The sequence below is a fragment of the Coregonus clupeaformis genome, chromosome 24 (assembly GCF_020615455.1).
Source record: "Coregonus clupeaformis isolate EN_2021a chromosome 24, ASM2061545v1, whole genome shotgun sequence".
Taxonomy (NCBI): domain Eukaryota; kingdom Metazoa; phylum Chordata; class Actinopteri; order Salmoniformes; family Salmonidae; genus Coregonus; species Coregonus clupeaformis.
Genome location: NC_059215.1, coordinates 26,457,048 through 26,477,340, shown reverse-complemented (window position 1 = coordinate 26,477,340; position 20,293 = coordinate 26,457,048). Strand labels below are relative to the sequence as shown.

The window sequence follows — 20,293 nt, the reverse complement described above, 5'->3', positions numbered from 1 at the left end:
GACTAATCTCCCAGTCCCTGCCGCTGAAAAACATCCTTCACCATAGGGATGGTGCCAGGTTTCCTCCACACGTGACGCTTGGCATTCAGGCCAAAGAGTTCAATCTTGGTTTCATCAGACCAGAGAATCTTGTTTCTCATGGTGTGAGAGTCCTTTAGGTGCCTTTTGGCAAACTCCAAGCGGGTTGTCATGTGCCTTTTACTGAGGAGTGGCTTCTGTCTGGCCACTCTACCATAAAGGCCTGATTGGTGGAGTGCTACAGAGATGGTTGTCCTTCTGGAATATTCCCCCATCTCCACAGAGGAACTCTGGAGCTCTGTCAGAATGACCATCAGGTTCTTGGTCAATTCCCTGACCAAGGCCCTTCTCCCCCAATTGCTCAGTTTGGCCGGGTGGCCAGCTCTAGGAAGAGTCTTGGTGGTTCCAAAAGTCTTCCATTTAAAAATGATGGAGGCCACTGTCTTCTTGGGGACCTTCAATGCTGCAGAAATCTTTTGGTACCCTTCCCCAGATCTGTGCCTCGACAAAATCCTGTCTCAGAGCTCTATGGATAATGCCTTCGACCTCATGGCTTGGTTTTTGCTCTGACATGCACTGTCAACCGTGGGACCTTATATAGACAGATGTGTGCCTTTCCAAATCATGTCCAATCAATTTAATTTACCACAGGTGGACTCCAATCAAGTTGTAGAAACATCTCAAGGATGATCAATGGAAACAGGATGCACCTGAGCTCAATTTTGAGTATCATAGCAAAGGGTCTGAATACTTATGTAAATAAGGTATTTCTGTTTTTAATTTTTAATACATTTGCAAACATTTCTAAAAACCTGTTTTTGCTTTGTCATTATGGGTTATTGTGTGTAGATTGATGAGGAAAATGTTTTATGTTAACCATTTTAGAATAAGGCTGTAACGTAACAAAATGTGGAAAAAGTGAAGGGGTCTGAATACTTTCCGAATGCACTGTATGTATTTAATCATGTATATGTGTGTCTGTGTGTGTGCATGTGTGTCCATCAGACCTGGGTTTCAAATATCTCAATTACTTTCACATACATTCATAGTAAGTATTCAGCTATCTTTTATTTGAAAAGACAAGTAGTGGAATTAATATTTGAATTTATTTGGAAATACACTTGGAAAGTATTTGAAAAACTCAAATACACTGACTTAAATACACTCCTATCCATTTAAACTAGGTATTTGAAAATTATATTTGAAATAAGTATTTGAAAATCCTGTCAAACACAATTTAGCAGACTATTATTCAAATACTCAATAATCCTGTCAAACACAATTTAGCAGACTATTATTCAAATACTCAATAAAAGTACTTGTTTCGGGCTGTGTATTTGAAAATACTCAAATACACAGAACAAATATTTTAAATACCAGATTCTCCAATTCACATGTATTTGAACCCACGTCTGGTGTCCATGTATGATCATGATGTCATTAATGCTTTTTTCCCCATGTGTCCTGACAGGTGCACATGTGTACTTTGGGAAGAGAGGCCTCTGGATCTCCAATACTTGTTACTGAGAATGTTACCTCTGCAACCACACATGTCACCAAGGTATCAAAGATGGTCAAATATGGTCTGACATATTCAGTACCTTCAGTATTATTGGTTTCCATTGATCTTATGTTTTCTCTAGCTGTAGAGGTACAGTTGAAGTTGGAAGTTTACATACACCTTAGCCAAATACATTTAAACTCAGTTTTTCACAATTCCTGACATTTAATCCTAGTAAAAATTCCCTGTCTTAGGTCAGTTAGGATCACCAGTTTATTTTAAGAATGTGAAATGTCAGAATAATAGTTGAGATAATGATTTCTTTCAGCTTTTATTTCTTTCATCACATTCCCAGTGGGTCAGAAGTTTACATACACTCAATTAGTATTTGGTAGCATTGCCTTTAAATTGTTTAACTTGGGTCAAACGTTTCGCGTAGCCTTCCACAAGCTTCCCACAATAAGTTGGGTGAATTTTGGCCCATTCCTCCTGACAGAGCTGGTGTAACTGAGTCAGGTTTGTAGGCTTCCTTGCTCGCACACGCTTTTTCAGTTCTGCCCACACATTTTCTATAGGATTGAGGTCAGGGCTTTGTGATGGCCACTCCAATACCTTGACTTTGTTGTCCTTAAGCCATTTTGGCACAACTTTGGAAGTATGCTTGGGGTCATTGTCCATTTGGAAGACCCATTTGTGACCAAGCTTTAACTTCCTGACTGATGTCTTGAGATGTTGCTTCAATATATCCACATAATTTTCCTTCCTCATGATGCCATCTATTTTGAGAAGTGCACCAGTCCCTCCTGCAACAAAGCACCCCCACAGCATGATGCTGCTTCCCCCGTGCTTCACGGTTGGGATGGTGTTCTTTGGCTTGCAAGCTACCCCCTTTTTCCTCCAAACATAACGATGGTCATTATGGCCAAACAGTTCTATTTTTGTTTCATCAGACCAGAGGACATTTCTCCAAAAAGGACGATCTTTGTCCCCATGTGAAGTTGCAAACCGTAGTCTTGCTTTTTTATGGCGGTTTTGGAGCAGTGGCTTCTTCCTTGCTGAGCGGCCTTTTAGGTTATGTCGTTATAGGACTCGTTTTACTGTGGATATAGATACTTTTGTACCTGTTTCCTCCAGCATCTTCACAATATATTTGCTGTTGTTCTGGGATTGATTTGCACTTTTCGCACCAAAGTACGTTCATCTCTAGGAGACAGAACACGTCTCCTTCCTGAGCGGTATGACGGCTGCGTGGTCCCATGGTGTTTATACTTGCGTACTATTGTTTGTACAGATGAATGTGGTACCTTCAGGCGTTTGGAAATTTCTCCCAAGGATGAACCAGGTCTACAATTTATTTTCTGAGTTCTTGGCTGATTTCTTTTGATTTTCCCATGATGTCAAGGAAAGAGGCACTGAGTTTGAAGGTAGGCCTTGAAATACATCCACAGGTACACCTCCAATTGACTCAAATGATGTAAATTAGCCTGTCAGAAGCTTCTAAAGCCATGACATCATTTTCTGGAATTTTCCAAGTTGTTTAAAGGCACAGTCAACTTAGTGTATGTAAACTTCTGACCCACTGGAATTGTGAGTGAATTATAAGTGAAATAATCTGTCTGTAAACAATTGTTTGAAAAATTACTTGTGTCATGCACAAAGTAGATGTCCTAACCGACTTGCCAAAACTATAGTTTGTTAACAAGACATTTGTGGAGTGGTTGAAAACAGAGTTTTAATGACTCCAACCTTAGAGTATGTAAACTTCCGACTTCAACTGTATAAGCAACAGCAACAGTGTGTTCAATTTGGCAAATGTTCCAAAACTAATTGTTGTGTGTTCCAGACGGTGAAAGGGGGCTATTCAGAGACCAGAATTGAGAAGAGGATCATAATCACAGGAGATGATGATGTTGACCAGGAGCAGGTGAGCAGACTCCAGCTGAAGGACAACATTAACTCTGTAACACAGTAACCTATAAGCTATAGACACAGCAGGGGATGTGTAGTCTTAAAAGTGTTCATAGAGTTTTCATTACTAGACATACACCAGTCTAGTGATTCTACATAGTAAGCAGTTGAAATGAATGTCATATAATTTGTTCCTTCACAGGCCCTCGCTATTGCGATACAGGAAGCCAAGCAACAGCATCCAGACATGTTGGTCACCAAGGCAGTAGTTGTCAAGGAAACAGAATCATCCACTGAGGATCCACATGGGACATCTTAGGTACAGGAGTCTGACAGGTTTCTATTGTGTATCGAATCTCCATAACCTCTTTGCATGAAAAGTTGGTAGTTCCTTTCATCTTTTGTCATAGTTTAAACCAGGGATTGGCAACTGGTGGCCCCCCATTTGAAGGCCCTCGGATCAATTTGGGGGGGGGGGGGACTCAGTCGGGGTCTCAACTAACTGTTGCAAGGTAGAATAGTAGAATACACAAGGTGCAATTTCGAAATGTGGTTGTGCATCAACAGTTTTCCTCTTGTTATGTCAGTCACTGACAGTCACTCAATTAGCCCATGTCAGCTAACATGTTTTAGATTGGTAAATTAGTCTAACGGCCAGCTATCTAGACTTGTAGTAATCAAGGTGGGGGAGGGGGGCGGGGGACGACGACAACTGCGGCCCCTCATGATGAGTTCCGATTTTGTGGCCCCCACCCCCATCAAAGTTGCCCATCCCTGCTTTAAACAATGAACTGTCTCCTCTCTCCTATAGTCCTGATTCCTGGGACATGAGCGCCCCCCTCAGGAGCAGACCTGTTGGTGCCTGAGCTACCTGAGACCACCACTCTACTGTACCACCCTGACCACTGCTAGTGTGGCTCCGACACACACACACACACACACACACGTTCTAATCCCTCACCCTTACTACTCCTGCCCACCGGGCCAACCCATATCCTTCCCTGCTGTCTACCATAGTAACAGGACTCTTTATTGATGAACCTTTGCTCTGGCGGTGAGATGGTGAAATATAGCCTCTTAGAATCCGAGAGTGAAATACTTACATACTCGTCTCTAACATGTAGGCTCAGCATTCCCAAACAGTCACATTACAAGTCAGAATGTCGAACAAACTTCATTTCAACGTACTTTACCTGTTGTCCACCGATTTTGGCCCTATGTCGGAGCCGGATAAAGAATATACATAGGGGAGCGTTATCAACCCGACCTTCAGGACACTGGTCTGTATATCGTTTGTATTTCCGGTTTGTATTTTCAATACTGACTCAATTTGCACGAGACAAACACTTGCACAATATGTCCGAACCTAACCACAGACCGAACGGCAAACACTTCCAGCTGATTGCGAGGAAACATGCTTCGGTTGACAACGTTTGGTTACATTCAGCTATTGTTTACATATTGTGCATCACGTGAATTGCATCACATGATTGAAAATACTCACTGGAATTACAAGCCGACAGAGCCATATACCTACCGGCACCCCAGAAAGTTGGGCTAATAATACTTTCCTGTGGCCATTTTATCTCCACTTCCTACCGCCAAAAAGACAACCGGTAAAGTACATTGAAATATAATTTTATTCAACATTCTGACTGTTGCGTCTTTTTACAGCAACTTCTTTCAGACTGATAGCCATGGAGTAACCATGGTAACAGTCTGATGTTTAGACAAGGTGAAATACAGACTTGGATGGCTACATTTTACATTTTAGTCATTTAGCAGACGCTCTTATCCAGAGCGACTTACAGTTAGTGAGTGCATACATTTTCATACTGGCTAGATATGGAATTGTCATAAATGATGGCAGTCTCGGTACTACGAAATAACAGGTTGAACGACAAAATAGTGCTAGAATTCCTTGTTTCACTGCTGGAAAGTTTCAGTCTACACCTAGTACACCTGTCTACACTGGTCTCAACACTCAAGCCAAACAACTGGGTTTTGACTAGATAAAGTACAGCTTATGTAAAAATTGACTTTTTGTAGCAGGTTAGGATAATTAATGTAGCAGGTTAGGAGAATTAGACTAAGGTTAGGTGAAGGGTTAGGGTTAGCTAAATTGCACACACAAAAACTCGTCCCCAGGCTCGAATTGCCGGAACATAGAGCCTGGTAAAATTGTGGGACTGTGAAGGGGTGTAGATTTCCTGAGTGACATGATAATCAATTCAAAATCCTGAGTGAATCACACGACAATGAGACGTTCCAAATTGGGGCGGAAAAGTGTTTGTTATGGTGCACCACGGAAATAACTCCCTGGACCCAAGGTAGTAGGAACATATCGCCATTCATGCTAATAGCTAGCCATACCTTTGTTACACAAGAACATAAAAACAATACTGGCCCCCGGATGCAGCACACTTAGGGGGAGGTTCTAAGGGTTGCACTAGATAGTGATGGACTGAGAGATCAGCCAATTAAAACCAGTGGTTGTTTTTCCGCTCCTGCCATAGGCTTCCAGTCAAGTCCCATTCTGAGGTGGTCGGAAACCAGACGGTTCGACAGAGAGAGAGCCAGCTGGTGCACAAGATTAATTTGATTTAAGCTGTATCCTATCTAGACCACCAAACTGTTCTCAGCTTGCCTCTGCATAGTATCCTCTAAGGAAATGAATGGGAAGGTTTTTGCCTGAATGTCAAGTGGATCCAAATCTTAGGAGCTGTTGTCTCTTTGCTGTGCTCATCCCATCATATCACTGTAGAGTCTCACGGCCGCCACAACCCACACCAATGCCACACTTGAAGTACGGGACATTTTTATTACAGGGTTACTTAGTATAAAATAATCTGGCAGACTATAGGACTACAATGTGGTCCGAAGTCCTACTAAGTAACTTCCACCCAGCATTCTAGACCTCAGATCCAACTCTAATGCCTACTGAGGCCTAGATTCAATCTGGACCACGGAAGATCGATGCTAAAGCATAATTTTAATTTAAAGGCAATGTTCCCGCATTCGCTGAGACTGCATTCACAGTAAACGCTGCAAACAGTATGTCGGCTCAATTGTAAATTACCTTTACATTTTAATTGCGCAATAACGCGGATCTTCCGCGGTCCAGATTAAATCTAGAGTGTGCTTATATACCTATGTAGTTTGTAAAGAGAAAAAAACATATATGTATCCATTAGATGTAGGTCCAGTACTGTTGACGTGCATGCAGTAAAGCAGGTTTTCGTGAACAGGAAAACCTTCCCTTAGATTTTTTATACTTGCTAAACCAGCAAAGTCCATAACTGTGCTTTGGCCCATTTCTGTAACAGTGAGAATGGTTATGAGAATGCCAGAGGATACACAGATTGCAGGAGATGTGAGAACAGTAGGCTACTATGCACCAGCGAGGTCAGTAAATCGCGGCGTTGGTTTGGTGGCACTAACTCAACGATGCCAAATGTTCCAGAGTAGAGAAAGGGGCAACACAGCTAACACAGAAAGGTCAAAGTTGAACTTTTCTTCCTGCAATGGCGCATCCTCACAATCACACAACAGAGGAGAAGAGCTGTTGAAACTCTCTCGGATAAGTGGGCTTTGTCAAGATATCTTGCTTTTTCTTTTACCCACAATTGGGCCATTTGGCTGACATCTTGGCAGACCCTACCTTGAACCCTTGTGTTTTAAGAACACAATTGACGTTCCTGTATTATGATGATGGTTTACTTGTTATTGAAGTTGAACTGTGCAGACATTTGGATGTATATGAATGGAGTGGTTATTAACCTCTGATCTATAGAATGTGCCTGTTGGTTATTTATTAAAATGGTGAAAGTATAAATTCTGAGCATGTTGCTGTTCTAAAATGATCCAAGGTCAGGTCCCCTTCCAAACTTTAGAGATACAGTCACTTTCTGCTGTTATAGTGTGGCCATTTGTCTAGGAAATATTAATAGATACACATTAGAACCTTGTTAAATTTGCCAAATGGGCTACCTTTTAAATGAAACTAGTATTTTAGATAATGTTTGCATGATAAAGACATTCATTATGAAATTAAATTAAACCACTAGAATACCTACTGTATAGATACAAAGTTATAGTATTATACAAAGTAGAAGAGACCTTAACGCAGTATGAAATATCACAGTAGCTAGCTACATCAGTAAATGTCCAACATAGGCTATGGCCATGATTCAATCCGAGGCACGTTGTAGAGCCCTGTCGACAATGTGCCCATTAAAGCTAGAATTCTTAATGGTGAAACTGCAACGTCTGTTTGCGATATTACAACAACAAAGAAGTTACTTGAAACAATGAACACAGTTGTTTTCCCTTTGACATCATTGCATGCGCGATAGAACAGCAGCATATGTACTGCTTTTTTTTTTTTCTTGATGCACGACGCTCCCCCAGTGCTCCCCACCTCTGCTTCGTCGACAAAACTAAAACAATAACAACAGCCGTGGGGCAGACAGTGGCGCTGTTTCCCCCTATTGCGGATTCCACCTTTAAAGGCAATGTTCCCGCGGAGATCGCATTGATTGTAGCAGCTGTTGGATGTCTGCTCAATTGGAAATTATCTTTAAATGTAATGCGTTCCACAATGTGCTTCGGCTTGAATCCCGGCCTAGATGTCAGTGAAATGCAAAAGTCTGCATTATGTCTATTCTAACTGTAGACTCCATCTACAGGAAATTAAACTCTGTAACAGGAAAAAGGAAATGAAAGGTATTAGTATACAGTGTTTTCAATACAGAATGGGGGAAAAAAGACAATAACATAACAAATTCAGTCATGATAAGAGGGTTTGCCGATCCCGAGGTCCCACAACATGTACACATTGGGTTGACTCCATTAAATAATAGGAGTGCTGTAAAGCGCTATCACTGCACTTGAAGGGGCATACATAAGGCTCTCCATCCAACTACATACACATTTAACAACAACTATCATGACATTAGCAATTGCTAATGATTTTTATCCTGGTGGCGTTTATGCCATTTATCAGGGATGACTTACTGTATGTTATATGGATTGAAGTTTTTTATGGACATTTACCAGGCCTCTTGCAGTGATTATATGGCATTATAAATATAAGTCCTTATTTATCCTCCTTCAAGCAAAGTGTTCCAGTGATACCTGGAATCTCAATCCCTCATCTGCTTTTGGTGTGTTTTGGTCTGGTTATATTTTGTGTTTGAGGGATACCATGGGCTATGTTTACTACTGTATGAAAAGTGTGCTGTGATAATGTTTGGTAGTAGTGAGACTTTTGTATTTGTATGAAGGAACTACTTCCAACAGTTTTGTAATCAAGGATATACTTTAGATTAACTATGTGCCAGAAAGCCAACAAAATTATGTCACAAACATGATATGGTAAGACTAATGTATATGTCCTGTCATAGTATTACTTGTCAGGTACTCTCTTACAACACTGGTCATTTCTGACTGAGTCTAAGCTATACAGACGGAGTTAATGCATTTAGAGGAAAAAGCAAAGGTTGAACTGAATGTGCAATGTCAGGTTTATGACAAGTTAAAGTTGGCTTTGGGACACATAACTCAACTGTTACCAGGTGTGTGGTGTGTAACTGTTGAATCGCATTGGACAGCCGAGCTCCGTTTTTGCATTTATGTTTGATATCTTTTACAAATGACAGTGGCAAAATCAATGTGGGGGTTAGGAGTGGCGAAACCAATGTCAACAGCCATGCATTCCTTTGTACAGTATACTGAGGATTAAATTGGTTTCAGATAAGTGGCAATGTTACTACTGTACACTAGAGAGTTTCAATGAGCTCTAGATAGTTTGCGGTGCAGTCTGAATTGGGTGCATCTAGCATCAGTTTACCCTACCCAAGTCTTAACCTTAATCATGACCTTAGATCAGTGTCTAAGGGCAACTTCATCCTACATCCTACATGTTGAAGTACCCTGGCAACTTGGACAAGTAATCAAACCGGCCATGATTAATCAGAGGCGTTGGCGAGACCATCGCCCTGTGCCGAACCCTGATTGGATGACCTCTGGCTGACCTTGGAACCCTCCCAGACCCCTGTATAGTCCCCCTCTTCTCAGTTCACATCATGTTTGCTCTGTGCTGCTCCCCATTGCTTGGTGCTGTGTCTTTGCTGTACAGTGAACTTGCATTCCATACATTAATAAACGAATTGAAAAGAGCAAGACGAGAGTGCGATCCTCTGTTCGCTGTCCATGAAACACCCTTTTTTTGTTGTAGCATCCGTATTTCAACATATGATATCATGACAATTTGTATACTGTTTGTTTGATTGTTTTTACATCGTCATATTTGTACAATATGGCACTGTATTTCACATAACCTCCCTAATGCCAAGACCTGTCTTTTCATGGCAAATATATAGCAAATATATATATTCTGAAGAGTACATATTTAACTTTTCAAAATGGTAGGCCTATACAGTGCCATACATCCAACATTAGAACAAATTGTTTGAACGTGTCCATCTGTATTCTCACTATTGCTATGGTAAATAATAATACATTAGATCAGATCACATTTCACCTCAGAAAGGAAGCAAACAAAATGTCATTATGTTTATTAAAAGCAGGTTGACCCATTAAAATATTCCAAGCCACTTACATTGACCACTTGCATGCCAAACAGCAGTTGACTGTAGGAATATGCACAATGTTCAGAAACTCAATAAGCACTGCCACTTCTTTTACAATGCAAGACATGAAAGACATAAGAAAAAAGGCTTATCTGAGCACTAATGATCAAACATGATCTAAAACATAAAATGGTCCAAAGGAACCATGTTCTCAATAAATAAAATTGGGATAATTTCTAATAAACAATATCTGGATACACAAATGTGATTCATAAATAATAGTAACAAGGTAATAATAATAACAATAAAAACAACAATAATAGACATAAGGCTCATTTTGGGACCTGAGGATTTCATACATACAGTGTACAAGAATTTGGCTCACACAGCTTAGCGTGGCTATTTATGCACTTGTAATGGAGGGAAAGGCAAAGAGGGAAAAGACATCCATCTATCAGCTTTCCACCACACTGTAGTTCAGACCAGAAGCCATTTTGGTGCTGACTGTCCTGCAGCTGCCAGTACTATGAGGCTGGGTGGATGGGAACCATGTTGGCTCAAAACGTTATCAGTTATACTGTATATAATAGTCCATATATAACGATATATGTGGTCCTCTGTCGCTCAGTTGGTAGAGAATTGCGCTTGCAACGGCAGGATAGTGGGTTCGATTCTTGGGACCATCCCATCCGTAAAATGTATGCACGCATGACTGTAAGTCGCTTTCGATAAAAGCATCTACTAAATGGCACATAATATTATATTTTATGTTATGTAAGAGTAAGTGCAGTCTCCAGGAAAAGGAACATAGGTCCCAAACTAGGCCATAACATGATGAGGTTTGTCAAGACCCCCTGGTAGTTGCAGGGGTCTCCAGTGAAACAAGAGGTTCTCTCTTCCTAACCTTTTCAGTGCAGTAGGTGTCCTAGATACAGTCCTTGATGATTCAGGGAATGACAATCATCACTGCAGGTATGGGTCTCTTGAACGTAGCTTCATTTCACGTGTGTGAGATAATTCCCTTCACACTGACCAGAGTCGGTGGCATCTTAACTCGCCAGTTGTACCCTTATCAAAATGATGTTAGAAAGTAACAGTCTCCTTTTTTGGGACCCAAGCTCTCCCAGGGGTTCCTGAAACGTACACAGCTTCTTGTGCATCGTATCTCCTTGTCTTCATAAAGAAACGCTTTTGAGATTATCCATTTACGGAAAACATTTTAAAAAGACAGAAAGCGGTAACAACGTAATTTCAGCGTTTATCAACGCTGCTTATGTAACAACAGTTTCCAAGCTGGACTTACAATATCTCCCATGAAAGGTTGAGGGGAAATATATTTTCAACAAAGGGGGTACCTGTTAGAGGAAGAAGGTACATGGCCTCTTTGTCCAGTCTCCTCATGGAAAGCAGTGTGGTCCAGGAGCTGTTTGTCATAGGAACGTCCTGGCTGTGAAATAGAGTGCTAGCATATTGACCATGGATAACGCTGATGACTCGGGGGCTGCACCAATGGCCATTGAACCTGCAATAAAACCAGTAAAATCTAACAAGTTTCTTACAGGATATGCTGTTCAGAATGAAGTACAATTATATTCTAGACACTGAATCAGAGTTCGGGTAAATTCCATTTAAATTCAGGAGGTAAACTGAAATTCCAATTCCCAAAACGTCTCTAGCGCTTTGCATTACAGCACGGGAGAAAGTGGTAATAACATGGTAATAGTATGGTAACAATTTACGGTTACACACCATGAATGAGCAATATGTAACTAGCGCTGGAATTAAAGGGTTAAAGGTTAGAGGGAGTTTTGAAAAACAGATCCCTGTTACCATACTATTTGTGAATTGTTAGCCCTCTATTACATATTTGGAGTATTACCCTAAAACAAGATTATAATTACACAGATATTAAGGGCTAACTGGGCAAAATAAGGTCTTCATGTTGACTCACAACTTATTCCCATACATTTACCATGTTATTAACACTGTGTCCCGTGCTGTAATGTAATGTAATTTCTCATAGAGATGCATTTTGGAAAATGTGAATTTGAATTTCCGTTTACTTCCTGAACTGACTGAAGTGGAATTGACCCCAACCCTGCACTGAATTAAGAATATCCTCACAAACACATGGTGAGTGATAGCACTGAGGTTGTCATGATGCACATCTAGTCTGCAATAAAGTTTTCCACCATGTTGTTACTGCTCAAATGCATCAGGAGGTGGCGCTGCTATACTGTATTTTGGATCAAAATGGTTAGACATCAGAAGGGCCCATTGTATTGGACTTGTTTGCATTTAATCCAATTAAAGCTTCACATGTATGATGATATAATGTTGCTCTTAAATCAATTCTGTTCTGTTCTTAATGTTATTTCAGTCATCTCAATTACAATTATTTACATGATCTCATACAACAAGTTGAATCAGTTGGCCCTCATAATAATTTTATAATTTGGTGGGTGCTTATATTTGTCCTATTTCACACATGTACAAGTGTGTATTATATGCATTTGTGAATTGGAAATGTGCTTTATGCATATCCCAACTCCCCATGAGACATCCTCGGGCAGTGGGGTCATGGCCAGGGTCAGACATTATCAACGGTGATCCTGGAGCAATTAGGGTTAAGTGCCTTGCTCAAGGGCACATCTTTTTCAACTTGTCAGCACGGGGATTCGAACTAGCAATATTTTGGTTACTGGCCCAACGCTCTAACCGTGTCAGGCAGAATATCTCACCTGCTATCCTGGGAATAGTGATTTGTCTACTGCTACTCCCCTCTCCTCCCTCGCTGAATGGTTTGATCTGGATGACATAGTCCTCGTTGACCGGTAGCGCCAGCTCCAGAGAAGTGGTGTTGGTTTCGACCACGTTGGGACGACTGTGTCTGTCCTTTGTGTACATCACCTGGAGAAATGTGACAACACAAATATAGTGAGGATCTGCACAACATAGCCTAGAGTGCACATACCGTATAAGAATCACTACGAGAATCAACCTCGTCATGGTCAGAAACACTGCTATGCTTATAATTTACTTTGCTTATAAGAATCAGTCTGTTCAGTCATCCAAGTTTGTTTTGATTCTTGTAAGAAGAGGAGTACTCTGTAAACCAATAAAAGTGCTGAACAACTCAACGTAGGTGAATAACCCTAGCACATAATGGATCATCTAATAAATAAGAAGAAAAAAAGCTCAACATCACAGAAATTTTTTATACGTGTTTACTCCCTTACTTTGTAACCAGTGACCTCGGACTCGTTCTCCAGAGCTCTGACATGATCCCATTTGAGGATGACCTTCGAGTTTGAGGTGTTCCACATGATCTTCACCGGTGCCTGGCTTGGGGCTGGAGGAAAATAAAACGGGAACACTGTATTTGGACAGTCCATCTATAGTTGCTGATGGTCTATTGATAGTTTGTTGGGGCATCTATAGATGGCCTATCCAAATGAAATGTATCCAAGACGACAGCCCAAAGAGTATTCAAACACAGCGAGTCAGGGTCAAGAGTTTTTTTTTTTCATGAGAGAGGTGGGGGGGTGGGCTCTATGGAGTGGATGCAGGCAGGTATCCTTGAATGTAGGTTTTGTACTTACGTGGTTTCTTGGTGGTGACATTGACTGTGGCACAGTGAGGGCCCACCCCGGCGCTGTTGTAGGCTCGGAGGGAGATAAAGTAGGTTCTGCCGCCCTCCAGGCCTCTGATCACCACAGACGTCCGGTTACCCATGGTCCTGATCACACTGGCTGTCTCCTGTCTCTCCCTCTCACCCCAGTACCTCAGCTACAGTTCAAAACACACCATTGGGCCAGTCAACACTACAGGTCAACATCACTGATATGTAATCAAATGTATTTTTAAAGCACATAAACTCCCCAGTAGGAGGAAACCTAGAGAAGAACCCATCTTCCTCGGGCTGTACAGGGTAGAAGTTAAGAGTATATAACCATCAAGGCAGGATAGTTTCTCACGTCAGAGTATTCATATGCTTGTCTAAGGCTGTGGTCACATTAGGATTTTGTGTTCGAATATTTGGGATGGAACCAATACTTTTTCAATGGGAATCATCTGTTGCCCGATGAATGACAACAGAGATGATTGTCTGCCAAAGAAAAAAGAAAAAAACGACTTCCCTTATAGACTCTGTTTTTAAAGTTAATCCTTATATCAAAGGCTTGGTCTATATGTTATTAAACTCGCACTGGAATACCTGGACTCTCTTAAGAACCAATGGGAAAAGGATTTAGGTGAACAACTTTCAGATGAAATTTGGCAGAGTATGCTTCAGAGAATCCATTCTTCATCTATATGTCTAAGACATGCTGTAATTCAATTTAAAATATACTGAACAAAAATATCAACGCAATATGCAATAATTTCAATGATTTTACTGAGTTACAGTTCATATAAGGAAATCAGTCAATTGAAATAAATAAATTAGGCCCTAATCTATGGATTAATTCTAAACAGCTATGGGCAACATGCTGGCATTTACGACTCTTCTAGCTAGACGTCTTATACTATTTAAGTGGAAGGATCGGTTTCCTTCTACTTTTAGCCATTGGATAAAGGAAGTTACGCAACATCTCAAGCTAGAGAAAATGCGCTACTCCATTAGGGGATCTGCTATTACATTTTATAATATCTGGCAACCTTTCCTATCCTTTGTAGAAGACATGGACCCAGCTAATTTCACAACTCCATAAACCAACCCAAATTAGAATTTGTATCACTATTTTTACTCTTCTTTACTTTTTGTTTGATTATATCTTTGTTTTGTTTGTTATTTGATTATATTACTCCAATTATATATCATGCCAGCTTTAACTCTGGTTTTGGGGTGGGGCTCTGTTGGAGCATGAGGGGTTGGGGTGGGTTTCATCTGGTAGGGGATCCGTGTATGCTTTGCCCTCTACCTGTTCTGTCTGTATTATCTGTATAATCATTCAAAATTCCAAATAAAAAAACCTTTGAGAAAATAGTTGACCTGAGTTGTACTAATGACGGACAAAAACGGACAATGATGTACGTCATATACGATTTCATCCATGTTCATGCGTCTCAGTGTGGCTGTACGCTAATTAATACCATACACAAAAAATGTATGCACGCATGACTGTAAGTCGCTTTGGATAAAAGCGTCTGCTAAATGGCATATTATTATTATTATTATTAATAGTTGTTCAGACAGGATAGGGTGTTGATTTAATCAACATAAATGTAACAATTCAATGAGGGCTAATAATGGATAGTCCATTGATCTTGTACGAAGAGAAATACTGAAGAGGTGTCAATCTTTCAATTTTATGTCTATGATGTCCAGTGTGTTTGGGCTCTGACCTCGTAGCCCAGGATGCGTCTCCTGTTGTTGCTCCAGGGCAGGGCCTTCCAGGTGGCCTCCATCTCCGATGCCGACACACTCCTGGCCCGCACCCTACCTGGGGCTCTGCTGGGCTCTAGGGTCACATGCATGCACACGCGCACACACACACACACACACACACACACACACACACAGTGAATGTGTAACTACTGATAGCTGACAATAAGAAATACAGTGCATATAGAAAGTCTACACCCCCTTGAACTTTTTTTTTTTTTTTTTGCCGTTACAAAGTAGGATTGAAATATATTTTGTAATTGATCTACACAAAATACTTCATAATGTCAAAGTGAAGTGAAGATTCTACACATTTTTACAAATTAAAATAAAGTTGTTGTATAAGTATTCACCCCCTTTGTTTAGGCAAGCCTAAATTAGTTCAGAAGTAAAATGTGGGGCCTCCCAAATGGTGCAGCAGTCTAAGGCACTGCATAGCAGTGTTGCGGTGTCACTACAGGCTGTGTCACAACCGGCCGTGACCGGGAGTCCCATAGGGCGGCGCACAATTGGCCCAGCGTCGTCCGGGTTAGGGGAGGGTTTGGCCGGGGGGACTTTACTTGGCTCATCGCGCTCTAGTGACTCCTTGTGGCGGGCCGGGCGCCTGCAAGCTGACTTCAGGTCGTCAGTTGAACTGTGTTTCCTCCGACACGTTGGTGCAGCTGGCTTCCTGGTTAAGCGAGCGGGTGTTAAGAAGTGCGGCTTGGCGGGTCATGTTTCAGAGGACGCATGACTCGACCTTCACCTCTCCCAGTTGGGGGAGTTGCAGTGATGAGACAAGATCGTAATTGGATCGCAATTGGATATCACGAAATTGGGGAGTAAAATATATATTTTTGTGCTTAACAAATCACATAATAAGTTATATGGACTCCATCTGTGTGAAATAATAGGGGTTGACATGATTTTTGAATGACTATCCCTTCCTCTGTCCCCATACATTCATCATATGTAAGGTCCCTCAGTCAAGTATTGAATTTCAAGCACAGATTCAACTACAAAGACCAGTGAGCTTTTTGAAAGCCTCATAAAGAAGGGCAGTGATTGGTAGATGGTTAACAATAACAAATTAGACATCAAATATATTTTTAAGTATGGTCAAGTTAATAATTATGCTGTGGGTGATGTATTAAACTGGGGAGTTTTTCAGGATGAAAAGAAATGGTATAGGCAAAATGAAAATATCCTAGAGGATAACCTGCTTCAGTCTGCTTTACACCAGACACTGGGAGAGGAATTCACCTTTCAGCAGGACAATAACACAAAGCCAAATCTACACTGGAGTTGCTTACCAAAAAGACAGTTTTGACTTAAATATGCTTGAAAATCTATGGCAAGACTTGAAAATTGCTGTCTAGCCATGATCCCAAACACCTTGGCGGAGCTTGAAGAATTCTAAAAATAATAATGGGCAAATATTGCGCATCACAGGTGTGCAAAGCTCTTATGAAACTTACCGAAAAAGACTCACAGCTGTAATCACTGCCAAAGGTGTTTCTAGCATGTATTGACTCAGGGGGATGAATACTTATCTAATCAAGGTATATTAGTGTATTCTTTTTCATTAATATTAAAAAATAATTAGAATTTGTCTTCCACTTTGACATTACCGAGTATTTTGTGCAGATAGTTGACAAACAAATTACAATTAAATCAATTTTAATCCCACTTTGTAACAAAATAAAATGTGAAGAAATCCAAGGGGGTTGTAGACTTTCTATAGCCACTGTAAATATAGCATCTGAAATTAAAAGGTGTACTCAGCTGGGTCTGGCATCACTTAAACTTGTTAAAAAAAAATCAATGGCATCCTATTAGTGTTGAAACCTGTAGAGGTATTGATGGATTTCAGAATTCTAGAGTTATATAGAACATCTCAATAACGTAAAAAAAACCTACATTTTCACTTAATTCATTCCCTAAACAAATACCAGGGTCTGGCAGTGTACTGTACCTTCCTCTGCAGAGTAGATGGTGGTCACTGGCCCAAAGGGTCCCTCCCCTTTGTTATTGTACACGCCCACTTTCACATGAAAAGGAGAGAAGGGAGCGATGCTCTCGTTCTTGAAGATGTATCTGGAGGCGTCGGGGGAGGTGACTGCAGCCTGCATCCAGCCCTGAGCCCCCTGAGGTCGGAAGGCTACCACATAGCCAAATCCTGGGCCATTCTGTAGCTCTTCAGGGACAGGCTGCAGAAAGAGGTGAAAACACAAACGTACATCAGTGCATTCACATAATACACATGTAACTTCTAATACTACCAGGCAGACCGAAACTGTACTTTGCTGGCTCGTATAAAACATTTTCACATTGTCCTTTTCAGCATGGTTCTAGCAACTTTGGTGAATGTGTAACCAGGCCAGCTCAATATAGCTTGGATTGGCCCAGTAGTGTAAAAAGTCCTATAGGCACAACCTGCATGCTCTGAAAAACACTTGCAGTCAGAGAATGGGTTATGTTTGATTCATAATTTATTTCAACATATCATTTGGTGCACTTTGTGCTGAATCTGTATGACTTTACCAATCAAGCTGATCATCTTTATTAGTAGTGGTATACCACTGGTATTTTGAGGTGTTGGGAACTGTTCACTTTACCTCCCAAGTGATGACAAGCTCTGAGCGACCACCACCACCTCCGTTCACTCTGGATGGTGTGATCTTGGGAGCTGCAAAATCAAGGGTGTTTGTTTTCATAGAGAAACTTCAATGTCTGCATGCCTCCTAGTATCTTCATGGCAAAACATCTGTCAATTAAAGCTGTTCATTGTTGGGGTCACCCAACAGTTTTCACACAAAATATCCTCCTCATCATCAATCATCAACATCCCAGTGGAAATATGCTTGTACTGTACCTCTTGCACTTTCCTATAATATTGCATTAATAATATTGCATCACAACTTGAATGTAAACAAACAATTCATTGAATAAAATGGCAAGAATTATAGTACAGTATTCAGTATTCATCGTTGTGTTGGGAGCTATGTGGAGCAGATACATACGCATGTCTTTGGTCCGGGCTTTTTTGGAAGGTTTGCTGGGCTCTCCTGTTCCGATGGCGTTGGTTGCCAGCACTCTGAACTCATACTCCACCCACGGACTGAGGTCAATGACAGTGGCTGTCAGCTGTTTGCCCCCAAGAAGTTCAGGAACTAACCCGGACAACAAATAGCCTTTAATTAGCATGTTGCAGGCTCTTCTAGTGCTATATAAATACAGTCTATAACTTTGTGTGCTAATTGTGATGATGTATCTTGAATCTTGATTATGTTGTGAGTGCATTTTTCAATTTACTATACAGTATGTGTGATAGATAAAGATAGGCACAAAGATGCACTCGCGTACACACACACCTGTGATGACTCCCTGCCAGCCCAGGGAAAAAGTTGTGCGGGCCTGGATGTTGTGGGTGAGGACTGGGCTGTGGTTGTCAGGACCTGGTCCCCAGGACAGAGACGCTGTGCTGTCTGTCATCTCTGTCACCTGGAAGTCCACAGGTGGGCCTGGAGCTCCTGGAAAGAACGTAATCACAGCATCAACTTAGTTGATCAAAATGAGATATAAAGTACTGTATATTCTACACATACATTTTAATTATTTATTTATTAATTAAAATGTAGCAGTCATGATTCAAAAACAAGCTTACGAAGAGGTCTAAACAGTATGGGATGATTATTGGAGAGTAGGAGAACCCAAGGTTCCAGGTTTAATTCTAAACCTTCCATTTGCTACATTAGTGGCAAAAGTGGCATTTCACAATTCAAATTCAAAAACAAAATATTGACTGGATCCTAAAACAGATCAACAAGACATTTTGTGCTACTGGTGCTCCAGCATAGCCATACCTCTAACTACCACATCGGTGGCGATGGAGACACTGTCCACCTTGGTCTGGACAGCACAGGTATACTTCCCAGCATGCCTCAGCTGAATGTTACGGATCATGATGTCACCGGCTGAGCGCTGTCCATAAGGAATGTAATTCATGAGCAGTAAGGAAAATGTTAGAATTCTAGAAAAAGATATCCAATAAAAAGCCCTTCTTCAAATACGAGCAGGATGAGAGTACACTCGATTGGTTCTGTGTTCAATATATGAGGTGAAAGTCATGATAAAAGTCAAAGGCCTTCAGTAGAAACTGCTGAATAGTTCAGACCGTTTAAAGATGACAGTTTCTACCTGAGAGAATGAAAAGGCTATTTTCAGTCCCATTCCTTTTACTCCTTTCTGTTTCTAATTGTCAGCTGCAAGACATGCTGACCTTTAAAGCTGCTCCGCTGTACTTAAAAGTGTGACTTTTGTCACATAGATAAGATTGAGGTCAAGATTTCCAAAGGTTTCAGACCGTAGAACATTTGTGAGGAGATCATTTTTGCCTAGCATTAGCTCACACTAACTATGCTCTGGGATGATTTCTTGTTATTGGGCCTCAAGATACCCAAGTTACAATGTAGTTGTAAGTAACTCATGTGGTGGGCGGCACTTGCAGTTTTTCTAGATTGCTTGAACACTGTGAAGGAAACTGGGATCCATGTGAGTGAAACTGGGATCCACATGGCCAATACAATAATGATAAACCATTTTTTGCATAACAGTATACACAACTCTCTATCACAAAACACTTTTTACAAAACAGTAGACACAACGCTCTATCACAAACCACTTTTTACAAAACAGTATACAGAACTCTCTATCACAAAACACTTTTTACAAAACAGTAGACACAACTCTCTCCATAAGACACAAAAATCTATGGTGTAAAGTATGTCAATCAAAATTAAATCATTTTTTCACGGTCAATAACAATTACTTCCATAATGTATATCTTTACCACCAACATGTAAAAACCTTTGCATAATTGTTAACCTCACAATCAGTCCATAAGTA

General features: G+C 40.8%; 2 protein-coding genes across 7 annotated transcripts in view; one reads left to right on the top strand and one right to left on the bottom strand.

Moving 5' to 3' along the window:
* Positions 1-9,610, top strand: part of LOC121538371 (protein 4.1) — an 82,907-nt gene extending 73,297 nt beyond the window's left edge. For all 5 annotated transcript variants that reach the window (XM_045207135.1, XM_045207133.1, XM_045207132.1 and 2 more), the window contains 4 exons: positions 1,490-1,579; positions 3,363-3,443; positions 3,630-3,746; positions 4,239-9,610. In XM_045207135.1, the coding sequence (XP_045063070.1) occupies positions 1,490-1,579; positions 3,363-3,443; positions 3,630-3,746 (288 nt within the window). In that variant the 3' untranslated portion in view covers positions 4,239-9,610. The remainder of the gene's footprint in view (positions 1-1,489; positions 1,580-3,362; positions 3,444-3,629; positions 3,747-4,238) is intronic.
* Positions 9,611-10,671: 1,061 nt separating this feature from the next.
* cntn3a.1 (contactin 3a, tandem duplicate 1) overlaps positions 10,672-20,293 on the bottom strand; it is a 105,936-nt gene continuing 96,314 nt past the window's right edge. For both annotated transcript variants that reach the window (XM_041846303.2, XM_041846304.2), the window contains exons 14-23: positions 19,252-19,369; positions 18,760-18,918; positions 18,409-18,558; positions 18,004-18,074; positions 17,361-17,595; positions 15,367-15,482; positions 13,623-13,809; positions 13,260-13,372; positions 12,762-12,930; positions 10,672-11,542 (exon numbers count right to left, since the gene is read on the bottom strand). In XM_041846303.2, coding sequence (XP_041702237.1) covers positions 11,451-11,542; positions 12,762-12,930; positions 13,260-13,372; positions 13,623-13,809; positions 15,367-15,482; positions 17,361-17,595; positions 18,004-18,074; positions 18,409-18,558; positions 18,760-18,918; positions 19,252-19,369 — 1,410 coding nt within the window. In that variant the 3' untranslated portion in view covers positions 10,672-11,450. The remainder of the gene's footprint in view (positions 11,543-12,761; positions 12,931-13,259; positions 13,373-13,622; positions 13,810-15,366; positions 15,483-17,360; positions 17,596-18,003; positions 18,075-18,408; positions 18,559-18,759; positions 18,919-19,251; positions 19,370-20,293) is intronic.